At 40.7% G+C, this 12,480-nt stretch overlaps 1 protein-coding gene across 1 annotated transcript in view; it reads left to right on the top strand.

The window, feature by feature from the left end:
* RPA3 (replication protein A3) overlaps positions 1-10,070 on the top strand; it is a 95,582-nt gene extending 85,512 nt beyond the window's left edge. Inside the window, exon 4 of the mRNA XM_053714093.1 lies at positions 9,480-10,070. Coding sequence (XP_053570068.1) covers positions 9,480-9,562 — 83 coding nt within the window. The 3' untranslated portion in view covers positions 9,563-10,070. The remainder of the gene's footprint in view (positions 1-9,479) is intronic.
* The last annotated feature ends 2,410 nt before the right edge of the window (positions 10,071-12,480 follow it).

The following is a 12,480-nucleotide window of genomic DNA, read 5'->3' as shown; positions in this document are numbered from 1 at the left end:
CCTGGTTTCTGTCCTTGTAAGGTAGTATTAGATGTCTGCGTCTTGGCCACTATGAGACAGGAGCTCTTTGTGCAGATATTGCAGCAATTATTTTGTCCCTTCGTATCAAATCATGTAAGCTATGGACTGGGACATGTTAAGAGCAGAAAATAGAAGTATATAAATTCTTAATGTGCCCTTAAGTAGTTTAATGAACAAATTTTCATATGAGACCTCTCCAGCTTTGTATGCTGAACCAATGGTGCAGGGATTATACAAGAGATCACAATCAATATCCTTAAATCCCAATGTTCGACTCTTTCTGACTTGGTGGTTAGATAACCATTGTATAGTTCAAGGGGCCTCTTTTGTTCATCCCACCTGGACTGTAATCACAACAGATGCAAGTCTTTCAGGTTGGGGAGCTGTCTGGGGATCTCTGACAGCACAAGGGGTTTGGAAATCTCAAGAGGCGAGATTACCAATCAATATTTTGGAGCTCCGTGCTATTTTCAGGGCTCTTCAGGTTTGGCCTCTGTTGAAGAGAGAACCGTTCATTTGTTTTCAGACAGACAATATCACAACTGTGGCATATGTCAATCATCAGGGTGGGACTCCCCAAGCTATGAAAAGTATCTCGGATACTTGCTTAGGCGGAATCCAGCTCCTGTCTAATATCCCAGGTATAGACAATTGGGAAGCGGATTATCTCAGCCGTCAGACTTTACATCCGGGGGAGTGGTCGCTCCATCCAGATGTGTGTTCTCAGATTGGTCAGATGTGGGGTCTTCCAGAAATTGATCTGATGGCTTCCCATCTAAACAAGAAACTGCCCAGGTACTTGTCCAGGTCCAGGGATCCTCAGGCGGAAGCGGTGGATGCGTTAAGTTCCTTGGTGTTACCAACTTGCTTATATTTTCCCGCCTCTAGTTCTTCCAAGAGTGATCTCCAAAATCATCATGGAACAATAGTTTGTGTTGCTGGTAGCTCCAGCATGGCCTCACAGGTTTTGGTATGCGGACCTTGTTCGGATGTCCAGTTGCCAACCTTTGCCACTTCCATTAAGGCTAGACCTTCTGTCTCGAGGTCCGTTTTTCCATCAGGGTCTCAAATCCTTAAATTTGAAGGTATGGAAATTGAATGCCTAGTGCTTAGTCATACATGTTTCTCTGACTCAGTGATTAATACTATGATTCAGGCTCGTAAATCTGTTTCCAGGAAGATTTATAATCGAGTTTGGTGTTCTTCTCATAAATTTTCTTGGCATTCTTTTAGAATTCCTAGAATTTTACAGTTTCTTCAGGATGGTTTGGATAAGGGTTTGTCTGCAAGTTCCTTGAAGGGACAAATCTCTGCTCTTTCTGTTTTATTTCACAGAAAGATTGCTGAGCTTCCTGATATTCACTGTTTTGTACAGGCTTTGGTCCGTATCAAGCCTGTCATTAAATAAATCTTTCCTCCTTGGAGTCTTAATTTGGTTTTGAAGGCCTTACAGGCTCCTCCTTTTGAGCCTATGCTCTGTTCCATCAGGATAAGGCAGTTTAGTGGACTTCATTTAAATTTCTACCTAAGGTTGTGAATTCTAACAACATTAATAGAGAAATTGTTTTTCCTCCTTTGTGTCCTAATCGTAAGAATTCTTTGGAGAGATCCTTACATTCTTTGGATGTGGTAAGAGCTTTTAAATATTATGTTTAAGTTACTAAAGATTTCAGGAAGACTTCCAGTTTATTTGTTATATTTTCTGGTTCTAGGAAAGGTCAGAAGGCTCTGCCATTTCCTTGGCATCTTGGTTAAAGCTTTTGATTCATCAGGCTTATTTGGAGTCTGGTCAGGCCCTGCCTCAGAATTACAGCTCATTCTACTAGATCAGTCTCCACTTTGTGGGCTTTTAATAATGAAGCTTCAATTGATCAGATTTGCAAAGCAGCAACTTGGTCTTCATTGCATACATTTACTAAATTCTACCGTTTTGATGTGTTTGCTTCTTCTGAAGCAGTTTTTGGTAGAAAAGTTTTTCAGGCAGCTGTTTCAGTTTGATTCCTCTGCTTATGTTTGAGTTTTTTCTTTTCATTATGAGAATAAACTTTTATATTTTGGGTTTTGGATTTATTTTTTTTCAGCGGAAAATGGCTTATTTTTATCCCTCCCTCTCTAGTGACTCTTCTGTGGAGTTCCACATCTTGGGTATTTCTATCCCATACGTCACTAGCTCATGGACTCTTGCCAATTACATGAAAGAAAACATAATTTATGTAAGAATTTACCTGATAAATTCATTTCTTTCATATTGGCAAGAGTCCATGAGACCCACCCTTTTTATGGTGGTTATGATTTTTTGTATAAAGCATAATTATTTCCAAATTCCTTTGTTGATGCTTTTTACTCCTTTCTTATCACCCCACTACTTGGCTATTCGTTGAACTGAATTGTGGGTGTGGTGAGGGGTGTAATTTATATGCATTTTGAGGTTTGGGAAACTTTGTCCCTCCTGGTAGGATTGTATATCCCATACGTCACTAACTCATGGACTCTTGCCAATATGAAAGAAATGAATTTATCGGGTAAGTTCTTAAATTATGTTTTTTATGTATTTTTTTTTTTGTTCAGCACCTGGGTAGCGCTTGCTAATTGGTGGTTACATATAGCCACCAATCAGCCAGCGCTACCCAGGCGCTGAACCAAAAATGGGCCGACTCCTTGCCTTACATTTCTGCTTTTCAAATAGATACCTAGAGAACGAAGAAAAATTGATAATAGGAGTAAATTGGAAAGTTTCTTAAAATGTCATGCTCTGAGTCCTGAAATTTAAAAAAGTGGTTTTATATCCCATTAAGACTAAGGACTAACATTTAGAAAAACAGTTATACAGCAGAGTATTTGTAAATTGTCTTTCTCCAACATAGGTGTGTCCGGTCCACGGCGTCATCCTTACTTGTGGGATATTCTCTTCCCCAACAGGAAATGGCAAAGAGCCCAGCAAAGCTGGTCACATGATCCCTCCTAGGCTCCGCCTACCCCAGTCATTCTCTTTGCCGTTGTACAGGCAACATCTCCACGGAGATGGCTTAGAGTTTTTTAGTGTTTAACTGTAGTTTTTATTATTCAATCAAGAGTTTGTTATTTTAAAATAGTGCTGGTATGTACTATTTACTCAGAAACAGAAAAGAGATGAAGATTTCTGTTTGTATGAGGAAAATGATTTTAGCAACCGTTACTAAAATCCATGGCTGTTCCACACAGGACTGTTGAGAGGAATTAACTTCAGTTGGGGGAACAGTGAGCAGTCTCTTGCTGCTTGAGGTATGACACATTCTAACAAGACGATGTAATGCTGGAAGCTGTCATTTTCCCTATGGGATCCGGTAAGCCATGTTTATTAAGATTGTAAATAAGGGCTTCACAAGGGCTTATTAAGACTGTAGACTTTTTCTGGGCTAAATCGATTCATTATTAACACATATTTAGCCTTGAGGAATCATTTAATCTGGGTATTTTGATAAGATTATATCGGCAGGCACTTTTTTAGACACCTTTCTCTTTAGGGGCTTTCCCAAATCATAGGCAGAGCCTCATTTTCGCGCCGGTGTTGCGCACTTGTTTTTGAGAGGCATGACATGCAGTCGCATGTGTGAGGAGCTCTGATACATAGAAAAGACTTTCTGAAGGCGTCATTTGGTATCGTATTCCCCTTTGGGCTTGGTTGGGTCTCAGCAAAGCAGACACCAGGGACTGTAAAGGGGTTAAAGTTAAAAACGGCTCCGGTTCCGTTATTTTAAGGGTTAAAGCTTCCAAATTTGGTGTGCAATACTTTTAAGGCTTTAAGACACTGTGGTGAAATTTTTGTGAATTTTGAACAATTCCTTCATATTTTTTCGCAATTGCAGTAATAAAGTGTGTTCAGTTTAAAATTTAAAGTGACAGTAACGGTTTTATTTTAAAACGTTTTTTGTACTTTGTTATCAAGTTTATGCCTGTTTAACATGTCTGAACTACCAGATAGACTGTGTTCTGAATGTGGGGAAGCCAGAGTTCCTTCTCATTTAAATAAATGTGATTTATGTGACAATGACAATGATGCCCAAGATGATTCCTCAAGTGAGGGGAGTAAGCATGGTACTGCATCATTCCCTCCTTCGTCTACACGAGTCTTGCCCACTCAGGAGGCCCCTAGTACATCTAGCGAGCCAATACTCCTTACTATGCAACAATTAACGGCTGTAATGGATAATTCTGTCAAAAACATTTTAGCCAAAATGCACACTTATCAGCGTAAGCGCGACTGCTCTGTTTTAGATACTGAAGAGCATGACGACGCTGATAATAATGGTTCTGAAGGGCCCCTAAACCAGTCTGATGGGGCCAGGGAGGTTTTGTCTGAGGGAGAAATTACTGATTCAGGGAACATTTCTCAACAAGCTGAACCTGATGTGATTACGTTTAAATTTAAGTTGGAACATCTCCGCATTCTGCTTAAGGAGGTATTATCCACTCTGGATGATTGTGACAAGTTGGTCATCCCAGAGAAACTATGTAAAATGGACAAGTTCCTAGAGGTCCCGGGGCTCCCAGAAGCTTTTCCTATACCCAAGCGGGTGGCGGACATTGTAAATAAAGAATGGGAAAGGCCGGGTATTCCTTTCGTCCCTCCCCCCATATTTAAAAAATTGTTTCCTATGGTCGACCCCAGAAAGGACTTATGGCAGACAGTCCCCAAGGTCGAGGGAGCGGTTTCCACTTTAAACAAACGCACCACTATACCCATAGAAGATAGTTGTGCTTTCAAAGATCCTATGGATAAAAAATTAGAAGGTTTACTTAAAAAGATGTTTGTTCAGCAGGGTTACCTTCTACAACCAATTTCATGCATTGTCCCTGTCGCTACAGCCGCGTGTTTCTGGTTCGATGAGCTGGTAAAGGCGGTCGATAGTGATTCTCCTCCTTATGAGGAGATTATGGACAGAATCAATGCTCTCAAATTGGCTAATTCTTTCACCCTAGACGCCACTTTGCAATTGGCTAGGTTAGCGGCTAAGAATTCTGGGTTTGCTATTGTGGCGCGCAGAGCGCTTTGGTTGAAATCTTGGTCAGCTGATGCGTCTTCCAAGAACAAGCTACTTAACATTCCTTTCAAGGGGAAAACGCTGTTTGGCCCTGACTTGAAAGAGATTATCTCTGATATCACTGGGGGTAAGGGCCACGCCCTTCCTCAGGATCGGCCTTTCAAGGCCAAAAATAAACCTAATTTTCGTCCCTTTCGTAGAAACGGACCAGCCCAAAGTGCTACGTCCTCTAAGCAAGAGGGTAATACTTCTCAAGCCAAGCCAGCTTGGAGACCAATGCAAGGCTGGAACAAGGGAAAGCAGGCCAAGAAACCTGCCACTGCTACCAAGACAGCATGAAATGTTGGCCCCCGATCCGGGACCGGATCTGGTGGGGGGCAGACTCTCTCTCTTCGCTCGGGCTTGGGCAAGAGATGTTCTGGATCCTTGGGCGCTAGAAATAGTCTCCCAAGGTTATCTTCTGGAATTCAAGGGGCTTCCCCCAAGGGGGAGGTTCCACAGGTCTCAGTTGTCTTCAGACTACATAAAAAGACAGGCATTCTTACGTTGTGTAGAAGACCTGTTAAAAATGGGAGTGATTCATCCTGTTCCATTAGGAGAACAAGGGATGGGGTTCTACTCCAATCTGTTCATAGTTCCCAAAAAAGAGGGAACGTTCAGACCAATCTTAGATCTCAAGATCTTAAACAAGTTTCTCAAGGTTCCATCGTTCAAAATGGAAACCATTCGAACAATTCTTCCTTCCATCCAGGAAGGTCAATTCATGACCACGGTGGATTTAAAGGATGCGTATCTACATATTCCTATCCACAAGGAACATCATCGGTTCCTAAGGTTCGCATTCCTGGACAAGCATTACCAGTTCGTGGCGCTTCCTTTCGGATTAGCCACTGCTCCAAGGATTTTCACAAAGGTACTAGGGTCCCTTCTAGCTGTGCTAAGACCAAGGGGCATTGCTGTAGTACCTTACTTGGACGACATTCTGATTCAAGCGTCGTCCCTTCCTCAAGCAAAGGCTCACACGGACATTGTCCTGGCCTTTCTCAGATCTCACGGATGGAAAGTGAACGTGGAAAAGAGTTCTCTATCTCCGTCAACAAGGGTTCCCTTCTTGGGGACAATAATAGACTCCTTAGAAATGAGGATTTTTCTGACAGAGGCCAGAAAAACAAAACTTCTAGACTCTTGTCGGATACTTCATTCCGTTCCTCTTCCTTCCATAGCGCAGTGCATGGAAGTGATAGGTTTGATGGTAGCGGCAATGGACATAGTTCCTTTTGCGCGCATTCATCTAAGACCATTACAACTGTGCATGCTCAGTCAGTGGAATGGGGACTATACAAACTTGTCTCCGAGGATACAAGTAAATCAGAGGACCAGAGACTCACTCCGTTGGTGGCTGTCCCTGGACAACCTGTCACAAGGGATGACCTTCCGCAGACCAGAGTGGGTCATTGTCACGACCGACGCCAGTCTGATGGGCTGGGGCGCGGTCTGGGGATCCCTGAAAGCTCAGGGTCTTTGGTCTCGGGAAGAATCTCTTCTACCGATAAATATTCTGGAACTGAGAGCGATATTCAATGCTCTCAAGGCTTGGCCTCAGCTAGCGAGGGCCAAGTTCATACGGTTTCAATCAGACAACATGACAACTGTTGCGTACATCAACCATCAGGGGGGAACAAGGAGTTCCCTGGCGATGGAAGAAGTGACCAAAATCATTCTATGGGCGGAGTCTCACTCCTGCCACCTGTCTGCTATCCACATCCCAGGAGTGGAAAATTGGGAAGCGGATTTTCTGAGTCGTCAGACATTGCATCCGGGGGAGTGGGAACTCCATCCGGAAATCTTTGCCCAAGTCACTCAACTGTGGGGCATTCCAGACATGGATCTGATGGCCTCTCGTCAGAACTTCAAAGTTCCTTGCTACGGGTCCAGATCCAGGGATCCCAAGGCGGCTCTAGTGGATGCACTAGTAGCACCTTGGACCTTCAAACTAGCTTATGTATTCCCGCCGTTTCCTCTCATCCCCAGGCTGGTAGCCAGGATCAATCAGGAAAGGGCGTCGGTGATCTTGATAGCTCCTGCGTGGCCACGCAGGACTTGGTATGCAGATCTGGTGAATATGTCATCGGCTCCACCATGGAAGCTACCTTTGAGACGAGACCTTCTTGTTCAAGGTCCGTTCGAACATCCGAATCTGGTCTCACTCCAGCTGACTGCTTGGAGATTGAACGCTTGATCTTATCGAAGCGAGGGTTCTCAGATTCTGTTATCGATACTCTTGTTCAGGCCAGAAAGCCTGTAACTAGAAAGATTTACCACAAAATTTGGAAAAAATATATCTGTTGGTGTGAATCTAAAGGATTCCCTTGGGACAAGGTTAAGATTCCTAAGATTCTATCCTTCCTTCAAGAAGGATTGGAAAAAGGATTATCTGCAAGTTCCCTGAAGGGACAGATTTCTGCCTTGTCTGTGTTACTTCACAAAAAGCTGGCAGCTGTGCCAGATGTTCAAGCCTTTGTTCAGGCTCTGGTTAGAATCAAGCCTGTTTACAAACCTTTGACTCCTCCTTGGAGTCTCAACTTAGTTCTTTCAGTTCTTCAGGGGGTTCCGTTTGAACCCTTACATTCCGTTGATATTAAGTTATTATCTTGGAAAGTTTTGTTTTTGGTTGCAATTTCTTCTGCTAGAAGAGTTTCAGAATTATCTGCTCTGCAGTGTTCTCCTCCTTATCTGGTGTTCCATGCAGATAAGGTGGTTTTACGTACTAAACCTGGTTTTCTTCCAAAAGTTGTTTCTAACAAAAACATTAACCAGGAGATTATCGTACCTTCTCTGTGTCCGAAACCAGTTTCGAAGAAGGAACGTTTGTTGCACAATTTGGATGATGTTCGCGCTCTAAAATTCTATTTAGATGCTACAAAGGATTTTAGACAAACATCTTCCTTGTTTGTTGTTTATTCCGGTAAAAGGAGAGGTCAAAAAGCAACTTCTACCTCTCTCTCTTTTTGGATTAAAAGCATCATCAGATTGGCTTACGAGACTGCCGGACGGCAGCCTCCCGAAAGAATCACAGCTCATTCCACTAGGGCTGTGGCTTCCACATGGGCCTTCAAGAACGAGGCTTCTGTTGATCAGATATGTAGGGCAGCGACTTGGTCTTCACTGCACACTTTTACCAAATTTTAGAAGTTTGATACTTTTGCTTCTTCTGAGGCTATTTTTGGGAGAAAGGTTTTGCAAGCCGTGGTGCCTTCCATCTAGGTGACCTGATTTGCTCCCTCCCATCATCCGTGTCCTAAAGCTTTGGTATTGGTTCCCACAAGTAAGGATGACGCCGTGGACCGGACACACCTATGTTGGAGAAAACAGAATTTATGTTTACCTGATAAATTACTTTCTCCAACGGTGTGTCCGGTCCACGGCCCGCCCTGGTTTTTTAATCAGGTCTGATAATTTATTTTCTTTAACTACAGTCACCACGGTATCATATGGTTTCTCCTATGCAAATATTCCTCCTTAACGTCGGTTGAATGACTGGGGTAGGCGGAGCCTAGGAGGGATCATGTGACCAGCTTTGCTGGGCTCTTTGCCATTTCCTGTTGGGGAAGAGAATATCCCACAAGTAAGGATGACGCCGTGGACCGGACACACCGTTGGAGAAAGTAATTTATCAGGTAAACATAAATTCTGTTTTCTATGACTGCAACTACATTTTGGGATAGTTGTCATTGCTGTTGCAAGATACAGTATATCCCAGTGTTTTGAGACCTATTGAGACATTTTTGCATGGGTTTGTCAAGGTGTTTCTTTTCTCAAGTGGGCATTGAGTTTATTTGCTGTGACCAGATACATACAAAATCTTGCACTGATTTGCCTGCAAAAATACATCCTTTTAAAGGTACAGTCTACTTGATTTTCTCATCTATTTTTAAACAAAAAAAAACACCCCAACTACTCGCTCCCCAGCTTTGCATATACATTGTTAGTATAATATAATTTATAACCCCAAAGATTGCCTGTTACTAAGCCCCTGTGGGCCGCCTCTTATCTTAGCACAAAATTGTAAAAAACAAATCTAAAGAAAAGCACTGGCAGTGCTAGTTATTGTGAGCCATATAGATAACCTTGTTCTCACACCCGTGGAGAATAATGGTTATGCAGGAGATAGCACCAATTGCTCCATATCCTGCCCCGTATCTCAGTGCTTTCTATAAACTTGCATTTTAGCCAGTCTGCCGAGGCTTAGATACAGGTAATCCTAGAGGTAAACGATATATTATGTGTTGGTTATGCAAAACAGGGAAATGGTAATAATAAAGGGATTATCTATTTTATTTTTTACTAACCCTTTTCATGCAGACTGTCCCTTTTTTAATATTTGTAGTTATCTTTAAAATATTCTTAAAGTTTTTTTTTTTTTCCCCTCTCCTTCAGATCTTGCATTGTATGATGAAGCTTTGAAAGTTATACATGAATTTCCTCAGTATTATCCGTTTGCAGTTAAAGCAAGTGATTGAAGATACCCTTCGCACACAGCAATCTGTATGAGGACTTGTAACTTTTCACAGGAAATGTACATATACTTTTCTGTCCAATGGATATCTCCACAGTATGTCTGTTAAATCCTCTAGAAGAATGGGATATGTTCCAGTGCATTGACATAACTTTACTACCTTACAATCTTCTGTCCCTGTGATTTTTTTTTTTTTTTTTTTTAGGGACCCCTTTTTTGTTTTGTGTTTTGTTTTAGTTTTTTACTTGACCTCTAAGAGGTCTACATAAAAAATAAATAAATAAAAATGACCCAGTAATATTTCACTGTTTCACTGCTGTATGTGTTGGGCTGTCTGGAACGTTGCATTGGGGAATAATTGCAATTTATTAGAACTATAGATCTATCATACTTTTATTGTATACAATGTTAAATTAAAATTCAACCTTTCTTTACATACTGCTGAATATATTATAAATCTACCTTTCTCATACAGTGTGCTCCCTTTTAAAAATAAAGGGACTTTTTTTTTTTTTTTAATAGAAAAAATGGTCTATTTATTCTGCAATAATTTACTATGTGTACATCTCTAGGCAATTCTGGGATTTTTTTTAGGGCTGCAACTAACGATTATTTTCATAATCGATTAATCGGCCGATTATTTTTTCGATTAATCGACTAATCGGATAAAAAGAGAATCATAATAATAACAATAATAGTTTTCTATGTTTTAAATAAAATCCATATAATGAGTGTTACAAATATAAACTTCAGACGAAAACTTTACATTAACACAACTGTTTCTTCAGTTTTTAAGCAGCAGAGCACAGTTTTATTATTCAAAACAAAACCACAAACTGTTTGAAAAGAGGTAGAACTAGAAAGATTTAGACTATCACTGTTAATAACATTCTGTTATTCACTCTTTCAGAAACTTTGCATTGAAATGCAAAAATCTCAACATGTCCACATGTTTCTGGCTAAGTCTGGTTCTCTGCAGCTATATTTCCTGCAGCAGAGAAAAGGCTGTTGAGGTGTATAAGTAGGGTTTTGCCAATTTCACCAAAGTGGGATATTTATCTTTGTTAGCTCTTCACCAATGCTAGGTGTTTTCTACCTTGGCAAGGGACCTCTCAATAAAGTAACCCTTGACTTCATTCTAACATAAAAATATCTTGAATATCTATATGCAATGGTAAATAACCAGCTATAAGGTTAGGTAAAATATCTAGTCCGCTCTAAAAATAACAAATATATACTTATAAAGGTTGAATCTGGTACATATCACAATTTATTAAAAATATAAAAAAACAATAAAAACAAAAACGCTAAGGACTGTATATCAATAACAGGACAAAGCCTTACACATTTATTTTTACAGTACATATAATCAGCAATAGCAAGCAATACGCTAATAATTGTGCAAACAGATAATAGTGCACATCAATTTAAATAACTCCCATCAAACCAGGGGCAAGGTGTAAACAACAAGCTTGGCACTATATCATGAAAAGCATAGTTCCAAATCACCAGATTTAATATAAACAATCCATATGATGACATATCTGGGTTGCACATAAACCATGGGTAGTTGTAAATGTATACTGTCCTGAAAAAGTGAAAAGTAGACGTCCTTTAGGCCAGCGGTCGCCAACCAGTGGTCCACGAGAAGATGTTGGTGGTCCTTGACACCATCAAGCAGGAATTAGTCTCCTCTGATGGTGTCACCCTGTCGTGCCTCAACTCCTTACAGTGCCTGGCTGGGCATCAGTGAAAATGGAGGAGGAGTTAAATTACAATCTCCCTACTCATTAGGAAGTATTCTCTCAGTTTTGTCATTCAGTTAGTTAATTCCAAAAAATAATTCTTAAACATGTAAATATATACATAATGTAAACTTAGCTATGGTTATACTAGTTATGTACAGTATGTGTGTGTGTGTATATATATATATATATATAAGCAATTATTATTATGTTAGTGGTCCACAGGATTCAAAATTGTGAGTTTAGTGGTCCCTGAGGTCCGAAAGGTTGGCGACCCCTGCTTTAGGCTAAGGACATAACCATAAAACACAATACCATATGCAGGAGTTCATTAGAGTGAAGCAGCTGGTGTTGTGCACAGACCAACTAATTGCAAACCAACTAATCGATTGAGATTTGTTGACAACTATTTTCATAATCGATTATGACGATTAGTTGTTGCAGCTCTAGATTTTTTTTTTACACAAGTTATAAGACTATCATTTACAGTTTGTTCATGGGTGAGCCGATCAACTGCATGAATGCAGACGATCTGAGGTTATTGTAGGGTCTGTTTTCTTGCATATTGATTATATTACCAACAAAATAAGTTCTACCAGAAGGATGTTATACACACATGTCCAAGTCTCCAGGTTTTGATTTGTTAGAAATGAGTACCTGGAACATTTTATTAATTACCCTTGTGCAACCCTCTACTTTCTGGAAGTGAGTTTCTCAAACGTGCATATACAGCCTGCTGCCACAAAACACCATTAATGCTCTAAAATAGCTGGCACTGAAGGAAGACTGGCGTAACTTCACAGGTGGCACAAGGAGAAAAGCATTTGTTGATGGATGAGTTGAAGAGATGAGCTGGATGATCCATGGAAATGACATGGATGACTCTACTTTTGTAATAAGCTTAGCACCAAATAACAGCTTAGTCCACTGCTTATCAAACCTGTCCTCGGGCCTCCCTAACAGGCCAGGTTTTCAGTATTACCTTGTATGAGAACAGGTAAAATAACCATGTTTACTAATCAACTGATCATTTTATCTGTGCTCCAGTTCAGATATCTTCAAAATGTGGTGTGTTAGGGAGGCCTGAGGACAGGTTTAAAAACCAGTGCCATAGGCTAATGCGTCTGTGAATGTTCATCAATGCATTTCAGTATTGAATGGAAGCTTTGCACTGTGT

Source organism: Bombina bombina, chromosome 5 (genome assembly GCF_027579735.1).
Source record: "Bombina bombina isolate aBomBom1 chromosome 5, aBomBom1.pri, whole genome shotgun sequence".
Lineage (NCBI taxonomy): Eukaryota > Metazoa > Chordata > Amphibia > Anura > Bombinatoridae > Bombina > Bombina bombina.
Note: the sequence above shows the minus strand (reverse complement) of the source record. Positions and strands in the feature narration are given on the sequence as shown.